Below are 16,908 nucleotides of genomic sequence, written 5' to 3'. Positions count from 1 at the left end.
TGAGAGAGGAAAGAAAACATAGGCTTTTGGTCAGACACCAACATTCAGACTGTGTAAGGGTTCCCCTTTCTGAGTCTTGGTGACTTACTTTTAAAGTACAAGATATAATAGTATCTTATAGTGTTTAAGAATTTAAATAAAATAATGATGTCTAGCAAATACTTAGTATTTCAAAAACTATGGTTACCATAAGTCAGGAGGGAAAATATCCTCTTTTCAATCATATTTATACATGTAACTACATCAAGAGTCTCAAATTAATACCAGAATAAGAAAATTATTGTCGGTTACTATACTAGTTTCCAAGAGCTGCTGTAATAAAGTATCATAAACTAGGTGGCTTAAAAGAGAAATAGGGCTTCCCTGGTGGCTCAGTGGTAAAGAATCCTCCTGCCAATACCAAAGACATGGACCAGTTTGATCCCTGGTCCAGAAAGATCCCACACAACAAAGGACAACTAAGCCCATGCACCATAACTACTAAGCCTGTAATCTAAAGCCCGGGACCTGAAACTATTGAAGCCCAAATGCTCTCGAGCCCGTGCTCTGCAAGAAGAGAAGCCACGCAGTGAGAAGCCCATGCATCACAACTAGAGAGTAGTCCCTGCTCGCCACAACTAGAGAAAGCCCAAACAACAAAGACCCAGCACAGTCAAATAAATAAATACATTTTTAAAAAAGAAATGTATTCTCCCAGAATTCTGCTGACTAGAAGTCTGAAATAAAGGTGTCAGCAGCCTTGTTTCTTTTTGAGGCTCTAAAGGAGAATATGTTCCTTATCTACTAGCTCTAAATCAGAGCTTCCCACGTAATGTATTGCACCCCCACAGTAATACCAGGAATGAGAATACCTCAGCCTTTCAGTGAACTAAGAGAGGCATGAGGCACTGAGCTGCCAGGACTGCCAATTCTGCATTCTTTAAAAGTTCTACAACACTTTTCTAAAAGTCATGAAACCAGTCAGGCTTATGCTATAGCAACTTGGCATTAAGATCTGAGGTTATTACTGCACAAATGACTCTGAAAATCAGGCATTACATAGTAATATGTAAACATACATATATTACATATGCCAATATTCTATTTTAAATAGACAATCTCAGATGTAACATATTAATGTAACATTGTTATAACTAGATATCATCACAATTTGCCCATCAATCACCTAAAAATTAACTGACTAGATTCCTGACTTTAAAACTTACTAGTCCAAAACATGATTAAAAAGTTATATACACAACTTACATAAGGTGCCCACTCTTGCCACTTCTATTCAACATAATGCTGGAAGTACTAGCAAGAGCAATCAGACAATAAAAAATAAAGAAAAAGCATCCAAATCAGAAAGGAAAAAGCAAAATTATCTGTTTACAAATACATAATCCCATATGCAGAAAATGCTAAAGACTCTATTTAAAAAAAAAAAACTATCAGAATAAATGAATTTATTAAATTTTTTTTTTTTTTTTAATACTTTTAATGCCAAACATCAAAATGAATCCACCACAGGTATACATGTGTTCCCCATCCTGAACCCTCCTCCCTCCTCCCTCCCCATACCATCCCTCTGGGTCGTCCCAGTGCACTAGCCCCAAGCTAGTGCATAAATAATCTGAATTTATTAAAGTTGAAGAAAACAAAAATCAACATACTAAAATTAGTTGTGCTTCTTTATATCAACAACCTATATAAAAAGAAAACTAAGAAAACAATCTCATTTATGATAACATCAAAAAATATTCCTATTTAACAATGCAAATAGTGTATTGTCCTGCTATATCCACTATCCTTATTTAAAAGTTCTTTTAAAAAAAAACTAAGCAGAATATACCCTGTTCAAACATGATATAACACCACTCAAAGCCTAGTTCTAACCTTTTCTCTTCTCCTTCTGGGACTCCTACAATGTATAATTAGTCTGTTTGACAGTATCACACAGTTTCTTTAGGCTCTGTTTTCTTTTCTTCAATTCTTTTTCTTTCTCGTTCTCAGACTTAATAGTTTTCCCTCCTGTCATTTTTCACTTTTTCCCTTTAAGGAGCCAGCCATTAAAGAAAAGAGAACCCTTCTACATGGTTGGTGGGAATGTAAATTGTTGTAGCCACTATGAAAAACAGTATGGAGGTTCCTCAAGAAACTAAAGATAGAACTACCACATGATCCAACAATTCCACTCCTGGATCTGTATGAGGAAAAAATGAAAACACTAATTTGAAAAGATATATGCATCTCAATGTTCACAGCAGCACCATTTACAACAGCCATGATAACATGGAAGCAACCCAAGTGCCCATCAAGGAACAACTGGGTTAAGAAGATATGAGATACACACATGTGGCACATGCACTGGAATATGAACTCAACCATAAAGAAGAATGAAATACCTCCATTTGCAGCACTGTAGACACACCTAGAGAACATAACGCTTCGTAAGTAAGTCACACAGAGAAAGAAAATACAGTATAATACCACTGATATGTGGAATCTAAAAATACAAATCAAGGTATAGGCAAAACAAAAAGAGACTCGAAGACATAGAAAACAAACTTGTGGTTACAAAAGGGAAGAGGAAAGGAGGAAGGAACAAATTAGGGGTATAAAATTAACAAACTACTATACATAAGATAGATCAGCAATAAGGATTTACTGTACAGCACAGGGAATTATACCTAATTTCTTATAATAATGTATAATGGAATATAATATGCAAGAAACTCAATCACTATACTGTATGTACACTGGGAAACTAATAAAATATTGTAAATTGATTATACTTCAATGAAAAAATAAAAAATAAAATTTTAAAGTATATCCTGCATATAAATCCTCAATTATATGTGTGATCAGAGCTAAATAAGTTCTTAAAATTAAAACAAATAAACAAGCAAGATAATAAAACTAAATATAACAAAGTTTCTTAAAAAAATACTAAACTATAATAGCAAATCTACATGCCAAAGAATACTAATGTTTACTCAGATCTACCACTGTTTCTCCTAATAGTTCTTAAAACTTTAAAAATCAAACTATGTATATCAAGAATTTCGAGGAAAAAAATCTGTCTGCTTTTCTCCCAAAATTTATTTCTAATTATTGTTGCATAAGTTAAGGAGTTCAAAAGTAAAATAATTTTAAAACATAAGTATCAACATGAACACAGAAAATAATCCTCAACTTTTTCTCAAGATAGTTATCTTTATTGCTCTACAGGACAAGGCTAGCAAAATAGAAAACTCCAAGTATATAGTCCAGTGTTTTAAATAACTTTACCAATGATTCTTTAAGAGCAATGGCCAGAAAGCTAACTGTACACAGCTAGATTAAGTTACATTTGAAACTTTTACTGTGAGCAAATTCACCAAAACAGAACCCTGCCACACACACAGGATAGTGGGTAGTATGCCCAACTCTTCATAAATTTCTTTCTTAAAAGAATAAAAGTAGCAAAAAGTTGCACTTGAGGTGTGACTGTATGATACCACAGGCTTTTTGACAGGGTGTCCGTATTTGCTCTGTGTTTGTCCTCAGACAAGGAGCCGCCCTTAAAGCCCACAAACTTTTCCTGCTCTTTCTCTCCAGCCACAGTAACCTTTTGTATCCTTCCTTCACTACCAGCATTCTGCCAAAGACTACAGGAAGTATATTAATACACAGAACTCGCCTTTAGCAACTTCAGTTTGAGTATTCCAAATAATTTTACCAATACCTCAGTGGTTAGCTAACTGTAGTCAAAAGCCAGACTAAATTTTACCCTAATACTTAATGCTGTTTAATGACTCACATTGCTTCTCTGTTTTTAGAAATTCATTTGCTCTATTTGTATAAATAGATATGCCATACATCTATTATTTCTGGAGAATTACAAAATGAATTTCACAAACCGTGCTTAAAAATAAAACATTAATGTTCTTATAGGAAATTGAAAGTAGCAAGAAACCTGAAAAAATTTAGGGCTCAAATTCCTTCAAGTGTAAATAAGGATATACAGTATTGTTTTCTTTCTTTCTTCTAACATTCCCCTAAAAACATATTACAAGTTTAGTCTGTATGTACTTGCTGCTGCTGCTGCTGCTGCTGCTGCTAAGTCACTTCAGTTGTGTCCAACTCTGTGCGACCCCATAGACGGCAGACCACCAGGCTCCCCCATCCCTGGGATTCTCCAGGCAAGAACACTGGAGTGGGTTGCATGTACTCAAGGTACTATTTTTAAAGTTGCTGTCATCTGATCAATCCCACTTAAATTCTTTTCCTTCATATTTTTTTTATTGGAACAGCTCATCTGTATGATCTCTAAATCTCACAAATAATACTCAAACTTTTTGGCGCATTAATTCTTTGTGTAGACGATGACAACATATACCATAAGTAATAACTTCTATGAATAACTTCATTCTTTTCAATTGACTATAATGCCACATCAGTTGTTTTGAAGAGAATTTTTTTTATTTTTTATTTTTAAATTTTATTATTATTCTTTTTGGCAGCACTTCACAGCCTATGGAATTTTAGTTCTCCAAACAGGAATCAAACCCTTGACAGAGTGCAGAGTCCTAACCACTGGACCACCAGGGAACTCCCTGAAGAGAATGAATTTAATACATTTAATTGGAAGTTAATACACAACCATAGAAGTTCTGTAAGTACTAGGACTTTTCTTCTTCTTTTTTTGGCACGCATATCCACAAAAGCTGGAAGAGTGCTCAAAATATTTTCTCAACACATGAAAAGTGGTATATCTTTAAATAAACTAATTTTAAAATAATACTTTTATAAGAAAATTAGAGTAATTCCTTATAGAGCATAGATTCCCCATTCACCTACAGTTCAACTAAGGAAATTATCAATATTCATAAGACTTAGCTCCTGACAGAGATGAACCAAAATATTAAATACTTAAAAGAATATTAAATACACTGCTATAAATGGATAACCAACAAAGACCTATTATATAGCACATGGAAAAAAAGAATATTAAATACAAGAAAGAAACAAAAAACACAACTACCATATTTTAAAAGACTGCTTTAAAATTGGTAAAATTGATAAAGAAAACTAAAAATTCAAAGAAGTTGTTCATATAAATTATGATCCCATTTCTTAAATATATTTAAATAGTCTTGATTGTTTAGATGATGTACCAACAACAAATAGCCAAAACTATGGAATGTCCCAGAAAGGAAGTGTCATTATCAAATATTATCCATTAGATAGGTGGCAGCATAAACGTTCCACATACTTTCAATTTAACAACAAGCAGACTCTCTAAAGGAAATTTCCACAGCAAGAGATAAATGTTCTGATTTTCAGTGGATTTTTAAATGTGTATAAATGAAAGCTAAGAATACACCAACTTTGACATTTTAAAAAATTTAATAATTTAAACTGAAATGTGTAAGTTAAAATTAAAACATTCTCAGATGTTTAATTTTTAATTATGCCTTGCAAATGTTTTTAACATAACAAATATTCATTTTTTTTAGCGCAAAAAAAACCACAAAAAACAGAAAAGGCATGAAAACTGATCTTGAAAACTGATAAATGATAAAATGGTCTGCTATCACTGTTAAAGATTCAATCAGGCTAGAAAATTGGCAATATCAGGGATGTGCTCTAGTTTATCTGTCACAACAAACCAAAAAACCTCATTAGGCTCAACATCACCTGTGCAGTATTTTTGTTAAAAATTTAACCTAAATCTAATCATGAAGAAAAAAACCTGGATTATTCGAAAAAGCTTTTTATGAGACAAGTAACCAGGTAAGTAAAACAGGTGAGAGAAATCAAATGGAGCAAACTTTCAGTTACAAAATAAATGAGTCGTAGGGATGAAATGTACGGTTGTGAATATATATACTTGTAAAATCTATTCACTATTATTTATACTTGTAAATACTTCAGAATATTGTGAATATTATTTTCTCACAGAATGTTCATAAACTTCTTTGTAGTAAGAAGCAACTCAGTTCCTCATCTGAAGATTCAAATGGAGTAAAAGGAGGGAAAAAGTGAGAGAGCCAAAGAAGAGGAGAACGCAGGGATACCAATGCTTCTCTCCAACAACCATATCTGCCCGTAAGCCAAAGAAGGATGAGAGGATGGGGACCTCCTCTTGCCAGCTTACCTGTGCATACTCTCTTTCAATAGCAGCCTTCTTCTGACTGAATGTCCTAAAAACACAAATAAAAGTAAAAATTCGTTACCGAAAAAATAATAATAATTTTATGCAAAGTTATCAACATACCCTCAAACACTGTTTCATAAGCTGTGTTGAGGGAAGGCACAATATGTCAATGATCTATGTATCTAAGAATACCACTGACACCATAGACTGGAGTTAAGACAATCTTAGGACATTCAAATCCTAGCTCCACCACTTATTAGCTGTATGACCTTGGTCAAGTCACTTGATTTCTCTGTGCCTCAGGTTTCTATTTGGTAAAATGGGTATAGTATCTACCTCATAGGGATAATGTAAAATTTAGTAAATGACAATATATAAAGTGCTCAAAATAGTGTCTAGCACAGAGTAAAAGACAGGTGTGGATATATGTGTGTGTGTGCACGTTAGCTACTGTCATCAGTATGGCTAGTGCATAGTAGGTATAAAAATGTTTACTGAATATAGTAACATAGAGGGAACCACAGAAAACAAGACAAAAATCAAGTTTTGATCAGCTTCTCAACATGAAATAGTCAAATAATTTCCTTCATTCTAGTCTTTTATAAGAGTCAACAAAGTACAAGGGGACCACATGTTATAGTATGATGAGAGCCTTTTTCACACATGTATTATATTTCATAGATTTTACAGTAAACAATTTTGACAAGTTCCTCTGTCCATGGGATTCTCCAGGCATGAATACTAGAGTGGGTTGCCATGCCCTTCTCCAAGGGATCTTCCCAACCCAGGAATCGAACCCACATCTCTTGCATCTCCTGGATTGGCAGGTAAATTCTTTACCACTAGCACCACCAGGGAAGCCCCATTTTATGATATTATTATTCATTTTTTAAGTAATTAGCAGTATTTTCTTCTATCTTAACAGTACATGAAATACCAGTGGACCTTACAAACCACCGCTAGTGGTAAAGAATCTGCCTGCAATGCAGGAGACCCAGGTTCAATCCCTGGGTCAGGAAGATCCCCTGGAGAAGGGAATGGCTACCCATTCCAGTGTTCTTGCCTGGAGAATTCCATGGACAGAGAGGATCCTGGTGGGCTGCTACAGTCCATGGGGTTGCAAAGAGTCCAACTCGACTCAGCAACTTTTCACTTTCACTTTTTACAAACCACAGGCAAGGTAGAGTCAATGAAACATGATAACATTAACAATTTACCTTGAATATATTGAGTTTAACTGGAGGACGGCATGGCAACCCACTCCAGTATTCTTCCCTGGAGAATCCCATAGACAGAAGACCCTGGTGGGCTACAGTGCATCAGATCACAAAGAGTTGGACATGACTGAAGCAACTTAGCACACATGCATGCATATTGGGTTTAAAGGCTTTTCTCTGAGGTGTCAGGTATCTGTGTTCTTAAAAACACTTCAATAAGGCAGAGATATCAAAGTGAAAAGTGAAAAATATACAGAAAAGAGCTGGAATAGAAAAAAAGCAATAAAACAAAACTCATTTTAATAATTATTTAAATTTACCAACGTAACTATTCATCTCATATAAAAACTGAAAGTATTTAAGATTTTGCTACATTTGTTTTGGATGAATAACTATTATTTAAATTTAAAAAGGAAGGAAATTCTGACATACACAACAACACAAATGAACTGTGAGATCTCTGAGATCATTATGCTGAGTGAAATAAATCAGTCACAAGAAGACAAATACTGTATGTTATCATTTATGTAAGATTTGACTTAGAGCAGTCAAAATCACATGGACACAAAGTAGAATGGTAGTTTCCAGGAGCTAAGAAGAGGGGATAAAGTAGTTATTACTTAAGAAGCACAGAGTTTCAGTTTTGCAAGATGCAGAGAGTCCTGAAGATGGATGGTCGTGGCAGTGGAACAAAATGAATGTACTTAACAGCACTAAACTCTACACTTATAAACAGTTAAGATAGCAAATTTTTTTATGGATTTTACCATAGGGGAAACAGTGGAAACAGTGGCTGACTTTATTTTTGGGGGCTCCAAAATCATTGCTGATGGTGATTGCAGCCATGAAATTAAAAGATGCTTACTACTTGGAAGGAAAGTTATGACCAACCTAGACCGCATATTAAAAAGCAGAGACATTACTTTGCCAACAAAGGTCTGTCTAGTCAAGGCTATGGTTTTTCCAGTGGTCGTGTGTGGATGTGAGAGTTGGACTATAAAGAAAGCTGAGCACAGAAGAATTGATGCTTTTGAACTGTGGTGTTGGAGAAGACTCTTGAGAGTCCCCTGGACTGCAAGAAGATCCAACCAGTCCATCCTAAAGGAAATCAGTCCTGGGTGTTCATTGGAAGGACTGATGTTGAAGCTGAAGCTCCAATACTTTGGCCACCTCGTGCGAATAGCTGACTCATTGGAAAAGACCCTAATGCTGGGATGGATTAGAGGCAGGAGGAGAAGGGGAGGACAGAGGATGAGATAGCTGGATGGCATCACCGACTTGATGGACATGAGTTTGGGTAGACTCCAGGAGTTGGTGATGGACAGGGAGGCCTGGTGTGCTGCGATTCATGGGGTCGCAGAGAGTCAGACATGACTGAATGACTGAACTGAACTGAACTGATAGCAAGAGAATAGAGCAAAAAATCTTCTGATAATCTTCATATAAGACGTAAAGGCATTTGTTAATAGTCAACATCAGTTTCTCATAAAATCTCTTTTAAAATATTAATGGCTGCTATTACTAAAAGATGAACAAAAACAAGTGCCAACAAGGACCTAGAGAACTGAAAACTCTCATACAGTGCTTACAGCAATGTAACATGGGACACCTGTTTTAGAAAATAGTCTGTTAAGTGAGGAGGTCTTAGGAGGCCTCCAGATCTGCAATTGGTATCAGGAGTGAGAGTTGTCTAGGGACTCCCTAACTCTGTAATTCATCACCAGGATAAGCAGAACACCTAAGAACATCCAATTTATTAATGGTGGTAGTAGAGATGGGACATCAAAACCATAATGATGAATATTAAAAATAAACACACCCACCACAATGGCTAAAATTAAAAAGACTGATAAGTATCATAAAACGCAATGAAACTCTACATGTTGTTTGTGGGAATATAAAATGGTACAACCATTTTGAGGGAAAAGAAAAAAATATATTCTTATGTAACTAAACATCCATCTTGACATATTTCTAATGCTAGAAATTTACCAAGAGAAATGATAACAAATGTCCACAAAAACACTTAACAAAAATATTTATAGCACTTTTATTCATAAATAGCCCTAAACAGGAAATTATACCAGTGGGACAGTAGGCCAACAAACAGTGATACATTCTTACAGTGGAATAAAACTGAGCAAGAAAAACAAATGAACTGTAAGATGATCACCACATTTCTACTACTCTGAGTTAGTTGACCTCTTATTTTACAAATAACAAAGTTGAACAATAACATCAGAATAAAAAATCATTCATTAGCACAGATAGCAAACTGGGGTAAGGGAACTACTAGTTATTTATCAGGACACTGGTGACTCTTTCATAAAGAAAACTTTACAGTTTTGTCCTGGAATATAGCACCTGTTTTTAGAGATATTATTACCAAAAATATGGCAATAGCATTAAAATGATGACATGAGAATACAAAAAAAAAGTTTATTTTGAACAAGGCAAGTAGAATGAACAACTGAAGTTATACAAATCTGACAGAGAGAAAATTATTTTGCTCCTAATAAAAAATATTAATTCACCAACAACATTCATTGAGCATCTTCTGAATTTCAGGTATTCTACTAAATATGCACTGGGTGTGTAAAAATGAATGAGACATGGACTCTGCTCTCAAGGTATTTATCAGTATAAGATAAACAAATGATGCCAAGATCCACAAATACTATAGGCATAGAGTGAAAAGTAGAAAGCATTTTTATTTCTTATTAATTAGGTAACCTTGGGCAAGTTAATTTTCCTGATCATGTTTCAGTTTCCTATCATGAAATAGGAATAAAAAGAACATCTATCTCATATAGGATTATTATGAGGATTAAATGAGTACATATTGGTAAAGCACTTAGACTTGGTACACAGCAAACACTAGAAAAGTATTTACTAAGTGAAAATATCACACCCATAGTTTATAATTATGAAATTTAATCCAGTTAAAATATTAAATATGCAAAGCACTACCAAAAAATATATTTAAAGTACTTCTGGTCTTAAATAATAAAGTCAGAATCTCCCTTCTCCTCTCAGAAATTACCCAAAAGCAACAAATAGAATAAAAAACAAAATGCAAACATGATCTCCAATAAAACTAGGAAACATGAAATGTAAGTGGAAGAGAGGCCTGAGGAGAGACAATTAAATTGGAGAAAGAGGGTAAAATATAAGGCATGAGGTTACAAAACTCAAAAAGATGTGGGGAGTACATTTCTTCAACTGCACTTACTGAGGTATAAAATTTAAACCACATTCCCAACAACAAGAACAAGGGACATAGGCTGGTGGAGGAAGCTTTGCTGTTTAGTTTGAAGAAATAGAGGAGAAAGTATTAAATTAGAAATCACACAAACAATTTACACTGGTAGAAATTAGATTGCTGGTGTAGTAGGAAAAAAATATGAGAGAGCCTGTACTATGCATGGTCCTGCAGTAGCCAACCTTCTCCGGCTGAGGAGAAATAAAACAACTCATACACTCAACCCTGGTACAACAAAAATGACTGTAAATGTGAAAGACTGTAACTTCCCTAAAAAGTTGGTATTCTAAAAAGTTTGGTATCCTAGAAAGTTGTACAGGAAAAACCCTGTTCATTCAAAAATAACCCCAAAGGGAGCAAGAATAGATCTATGCAAATATAAAATTTTAAGAAGAAAAAAAGGCACAAGAAAAAGAGAGTAGCTGAGAAACATTCATGAGAAAAGTGCTGCCAGAGAGCAGATGAATTTTTAAAACTTAAAAAACAAACCAAAAACCCCAGTGAGGCAAACACTGCTTCCAGATATGCTTATAGAGTGTCAAAAAGTCACAAGAGAGAAGCAGTGGTGAGAGTGGGCTGCCAGGCTTGTCCCTTTAGGAGGAAAGCTTTTTAGCCTTTCACCACTGAGTATAATGTTACTTGTGGGTTTTTCATATGTGCCCTTTATCATATTAAGGAAGCTTCCTTCAATTCCTAGTTTACTGAGTGTTTTTACCATGAAAGGGTACTGAATTTTGTCAAATGCTTTTTCTGCCTCTACTGAAATGTTCATGTGATTTTTTTTCTCCTTTCATTCTATTCCTTGATTTTTTTATGTTGAACTTTTGCATTCCTGAATCAATTTTTCTTTGTCATAGTGTATAACCCTTCTAATGTGTTGTTGGACTCAGTTTGCTAGTATTTGTTAAGGATTTTTACATCAATGTTCATATGGGATACTGATCTGTAGTTTTTTGTGGTATCTTTGACTGGTTATCAAGGTAATAAGGACATCATAGAGTTAGGCGTGTTCCCTCATTTTCTGTTTTTTTGAAGATTCTGAAAAGGACTGATGTTCTTTAACCAGTTCTTCTTTAACCATAAGGTAAAATTCAAGCATGAATTTTAGTCCTCTCACTCACATCAGAACATGAGTACTAGAAAAACCTAATGATACCAAAAATTGAATGTAAGTACCTTCCTAAGGCCCACTGACTAATACCATCACATTAGTATTGGTTAAGATTTCAGCAAGTGCTCTAACAGTGACAAGGGGGATATATGGATACATAAGAGCTGGTTCACTTCATGGTACAGCAGAAACTAACATAAGATTGTGAAGCAACTATAGCCAAATTTAGAAAAATGTATTGACAGAATTTGTTGAGATAAAAGTAAAGATATTACATGTGAGCCTCGCTCCGAAGAAGAGGGACAAGATTCCTCCCCATCGGTTACAGCTTCCTCGGGAAACTGAAATATGAGTGATGTACGCAGAGTCCTCATACCATGCAGTGGTCCCATAGTGAAACCCACTCATTAAGACTTGCTCTCACCTGGGGTGGAGGGTGGACAGGTCATGAAGAATTGGCCATTCAGTGATCTGAATATCCACAGTGGTCTCAGACTAACAAAGGAGAAACTGAGCCACTTAAGAGGGCTGAAATGACTCGAGGGTGACTCCTAGAGGAATTAAACTCACAAGTAGCACACTGATTTTTGTTTGAAACATTATTAGTTTTAAATCTGTTTTCCAGATATAAGGAAATCCCTCCCCTCAAGCTAATTATGACTTACAGAAATTTGGCAATTATACCTTTGTAAGCAGAATTGAAACATTTATCTTTTTCCTCTACCTGATCCTCCCAGAAGCTGAAAACGCTCAAGTTACCAGCAGTTTTATCAGATAAATTAGGAAGGCCATCTCCTAACAGGGGCAAGAATCTCAAGGTATTTCAGTTCAGTTCAGTCGCTCGGTCATGTCTGACTCTCTGCGACCCCATGAATCGCAGCACGCCAGGCCTCCCTGTCCATCACCAACTCCTGGAGTCTACCCAAACTCATGTCCATCAAGTCGGTGATGCCATCCAGCTATCTCATCCTCTGTCCTCCCCTTCTCCTCCTGCCTCTAATCCATCCCAGCATTAGGGTCTTTTCCAATGAGTCAACTCTTTGCATGAGGTGGCCAAAGTATTGGAGTTTCAGCTTCAACATCAGTCCTTCCAATGAACACCCAGGACTGATCTTCTTTAGGATGGACTGGTTGGACCTCCTTGCAGTCCAAGGGACTCTCAAGAGTCTTCTCCAACACCACAGTTCAAAAGCATCAATTCTTCGGCACTCAGCTTTCTTCACAGCTTTCTCACATCCGTACATGACTACTGGAAAAACCATAGCCTTGACTAGATGGACCTTTGTTGGCAAAGTAATGTCTCTGCTTTTAAATATGCTATCTAGGTTGGTCATAACTTTCCTTCCAAGGAGTAAGCGTCTTTTAATTTCATGGCTGCAGTGACCATCTGCAGTGATTTCGGAGCCCAAAAAAATAAAATCTGACACTGTTTCCACTGTTTCCCCATCTATTTCCCATGAAGTGATGGAACCAGATGCCAAGATCTTAGTTTTCTGAATGTTGAGCTTTAAGCCAACTTTTTCACTCTCCTCCTTCACTTTCATCAAGAGGCTTTTTAGTTCCTCTTCACTTTCTGCCATAAGGGTGGTACCATCTGCATATCTGAGGTTATTGATATTTCTCCCGGCAATCTTGATTCCAGCTTGTGCTTCTTCCAGTCCAGCGTTTCTCATGATGTACTCTGCATAGAAGTTAAATAAGCAGGATGACAATATACAGCCTTGACGTACTCCTTTTCCTATTTGGAATCAGTCTGTTTTTCCAGCAGGTCCAGTTCTAACTGTTGCTCCCTGACCTGCATACAGGTTTCTCAAGAGACAGGTCAGATGGTCTGGTATTGCCATCTCTTTAAGAATTTTCCACAGTTTATTGTGATCCACATGCACTTGGGGGACTTCAAAAAGGGAGGAATTCACCTAGATCTGAAGGTGAAATATGTGACAGGCCTTTGGCATGGCTTTCCTGGATCTAAGTGGCCAGAAAAGCTGGCTTCTTTTACTTTTAAAAAGTTTAATCTGAAATTCCTTATAAAAAGTTCCAGCAAAGCCAATTTTTAAAAACCCCATGTGATCAATTATATAAATCATCAGGCCAAGTTTATTGAAACCAGATTTATTTTGCAAACAAATTAGTCTTAATTTGGCTATATTCAGTAGAAACGAGGGTAATTTTGAGAGAGAAAAGTATTATGTTTCAGTGGATATTAAACTCTAGGTTTGTTAATTGAGGTCTGTATTTACTACCTAAGACTTACTTCTCCGACAGCTCCTTGCTGTTATGTTTTATTATTGTAAAAAATAAAGTCTATTAAAAGTTTAATTGAATTATTAAAATTTTGTTTGTTTCTAAAGCTTATCTAAATAATCTTTGGATGAAAATCAGATGCCCATGACCTGAAACCACGGTATTGTGTATACTAGAAGAGACATAATTTAAAGAGCAATCTCTCACCTAGATGGAGGACACATCAAATACTCTTAACTACCTCCTGCACAGCAAAACTGAAGGGAACAGACTCTTGAATTAATATTTACACTTAGAACAAGTCCCTGCATGGATTGGCCTATAGAGAGGGTAGCTGACCTTAAAACAAGGCCCAAACAGAGAAGACACTACCAAGCCAGGATGAGAAGATGACAACATCTGAAGTAGACAGGTGATCCAAGATGCAAGACCAGGCCTGTATACCAATTACTTTGGTAACTGCTCACATCTTTGCTTGCTAACTAAATGCATTTCACAACCTTATACACAGTTAAAGTTAATCTAATTGTTAGCTTTATGGTCAATTACCTGTATCCAGTACTTTCGGGCTACCCTGGTGGATTTCTCCACTCCAAGGCTCTAACTGAATAGCCCTTAGGAAATTTGCTCTAGAAAAAAGATATAATTCTGTTCAGGCAACTAGCCGATGTTATTAGGTGGGATACCCTCACCTGGCCAATTAATAATACCTGCTGTGTATGACCCTGGCCATAAACACAAATTTGTTTTCAGGGTCACTCAAACTCAATCAGAACAACAAGCAAAATTTCAGCCAAAGAATATAACCTCCCTCAATTGTGGAATGGATTTATGTGGTTAACACCAGGCTGCAGTCATTTAGATTTAAGATTCCCCTCATGTTGGGAATCAAGAAACCATATTAATAATACTAGGAAATTGGACTGGGTGCCTATGAATAATACCAAAATATAATCTCCCCAAAGATAAGGATTGGTACAGAACAGGCTAAGTAAAATGATCTGAGAATACACTAGGCAACACCTAGCAGAAGTTCTTGGCTTAAATTCTTATGACCTTACTAACACTACTAGCTATATTATTTGTATTTTGCCTGTTTTGCAAAATTATTCTTTCTTGCATTACCAAATGTGTGCATGAGCCTCTGATAAAATGACTACTAGGTGACTTGAAGCAGCTGACTAAATAGTTCTATATAAGGTCAATGATTGTAACAGTTTACATATGGGAAGAAGCAACAGAGGGAATCATTTCCTGGACCATACCAGGTGGTGTGACAGGTGGTCCAGAGACTTCAGCTACTATTAACAGGACCTAGTCCAGTAAATGGAGAAGGCGATGGCACCCCACTCCAGTACTCTTGCCTGGAAAATCCCACGGACGGAGGAGCCTGGTAGGCTGCAGTCCATGGGGTCGCTGGGAGTCGGATGCGACTGAGCGACTTCACTTTCACTTTTCACTTTCATGCACTGGAGAAGGAAATGGCAACCCACTCCAGTGTTCTTGCCTGGAGAATCCCAGGGACGGGGGAGCCTGGTGTGGGCTGCCGTCTATGGGGTCGCACAGAGTTGGACACGACTGAAGTGACTTAGCAGCAGCAGCAGCAGTCCAGTAAAAGCGCATTTTGTGACTATCAACAAAATCCCTGCCTCACCTAGGAATGAGCATTCCTAGCACCATGGGACAAAACAGAAATGGTCATGAAGTGCCTCCCAAACCAAAGTAGAATTTATGACAATGAGGGGACTGAGCTAACCAAAAATTGTCCCTTACCATCTGCCTCTACAAGGATTAGGTCACTGCCAACACAGCTGCTAAACTTCAAACAGCCTGAAAGGAGTTCAAGGTGGAGATAAGGAATCAGGCACTCTGTTCTCTGGAAAAAACTGGCAGAACAGGACTTCTAAAGTCCTGTTAGTTAGATATCTTCAGGAGAAGATTTTATGAGCCCGATTTCTTACATTTTCTCCCATCTAGAAAAGCACTAAAATCATTAACAGAGATATCTGCTTCTTGTGACTAGTAGCAACCTTCTTGTGACTAGCAGCAACCTTCTACCAAAATGTATGCTTAATTGCACATATCGCCCTTCACCAAAATCACATACAGCTGATCTTTCCTCTTACCTCCTCAGAGCGGTTCCTTGGGGCTATCTGAGAGGCTATCTTCCAAACTATAATCCTCATTTTGCCCCCAAACTGTACTTCTAACAAGTTCCTAGTCGGTACAGATACTACTAATCTAGGAAACACACTTTGAGAATCAGAGAATTAAAATTATAAAACTACTCATCCTTCCTTGTTTCACCAAAAACAAAATAATTAAGTCATTATAGATATAGTTTTAAAAATCATGTACACATGAAAGGAAGAAAAACAATAACAAAGGAGACCAGCACCTTCTTACTAATCTAACAAGGTTTTGTTAAAAGTAAAATAAACTTGAAAAGTCACACATTATTTCGCTGACATGTTCTCTTTTTTCGCCTGCACCATGTGGCATGTGGGATCTCAATTCCCCGACCAGGGACTGAACCTGCATCCTTTGCAGTAAAAGCATAGCGTCTTAACCACTGGACTGCCAGGGAAGTCCTTTGTGGACATTTTCAACCTACAAATAATCTATTCAGGACTGACTGTCCAACTGATAATTCTAAACATCTTAGAAATCCACCTCTCCTATAGCATCTCTTAGCCAAGGGAATATTTCCTGGAATGCCTAAGGTCAGGAAGAAGATCTGAAATGTGTATTAGGCAACTCCTATAACACCAGTTCTCATCTTTATTTACAAATATGAATAATCTGTGATGCCTTTAAATACATATATGCCCAGATCTCTCCCCCAAATCAACCAACTGTGATTCTTAAGAGTATGTGTGTTAGTTGCTCAGTTGTGTCTGACTCTCTGCAATCCCGTGGACTGTGGCTCGCCAGGCCCCTCCATCCATGGGAC

The 16,908-nt window shown here is 36.6% G+C and overlaps 1 protein-coding gene across 1 annotated transcript in view; it reads right to left on the bottom strand.

Moving 5' to 3' along the window:
- FCHSD2 (FCH and double SH3 domains 2) overlaps positions 1–16,908 on the bottom strand; it is a 294,896-nt gene that overhangs the window by 251,634 nt on the left and 26,354 nt on the right. Inside the window, exon 3 of the mRNA XM_027562973.1 lies at positions 6,122–6,167. Coding sequence (XP_027418774.1) covers positions 6,122–6,167 — 46 coding nt within the window. The remainder of the gene's footprint in view (positions 1–6,121; positions 6,168–16,908) is intronic.

The sequence above is a fragment of the Bos indicus x Bos taurus genome, chromosome 15, assembly GCF_003369695.1.
Source record: "Bos indicus x Bos taurus breed Angus x Brahman F1 hybrid chromosome 15, Bos_hybrid_MaternalHap_v2.0, whole genome shotgun sequence".
Lineage (NCBI taxonomy): Eukaryota > Metazoa > Chordata > Mammalia > Artiodactyla > Bovidae > Bos > Bos indicus x Bos taurus.
This window is presented reverse-complemented; position numbering and strand designations above follow the sequence as displayed.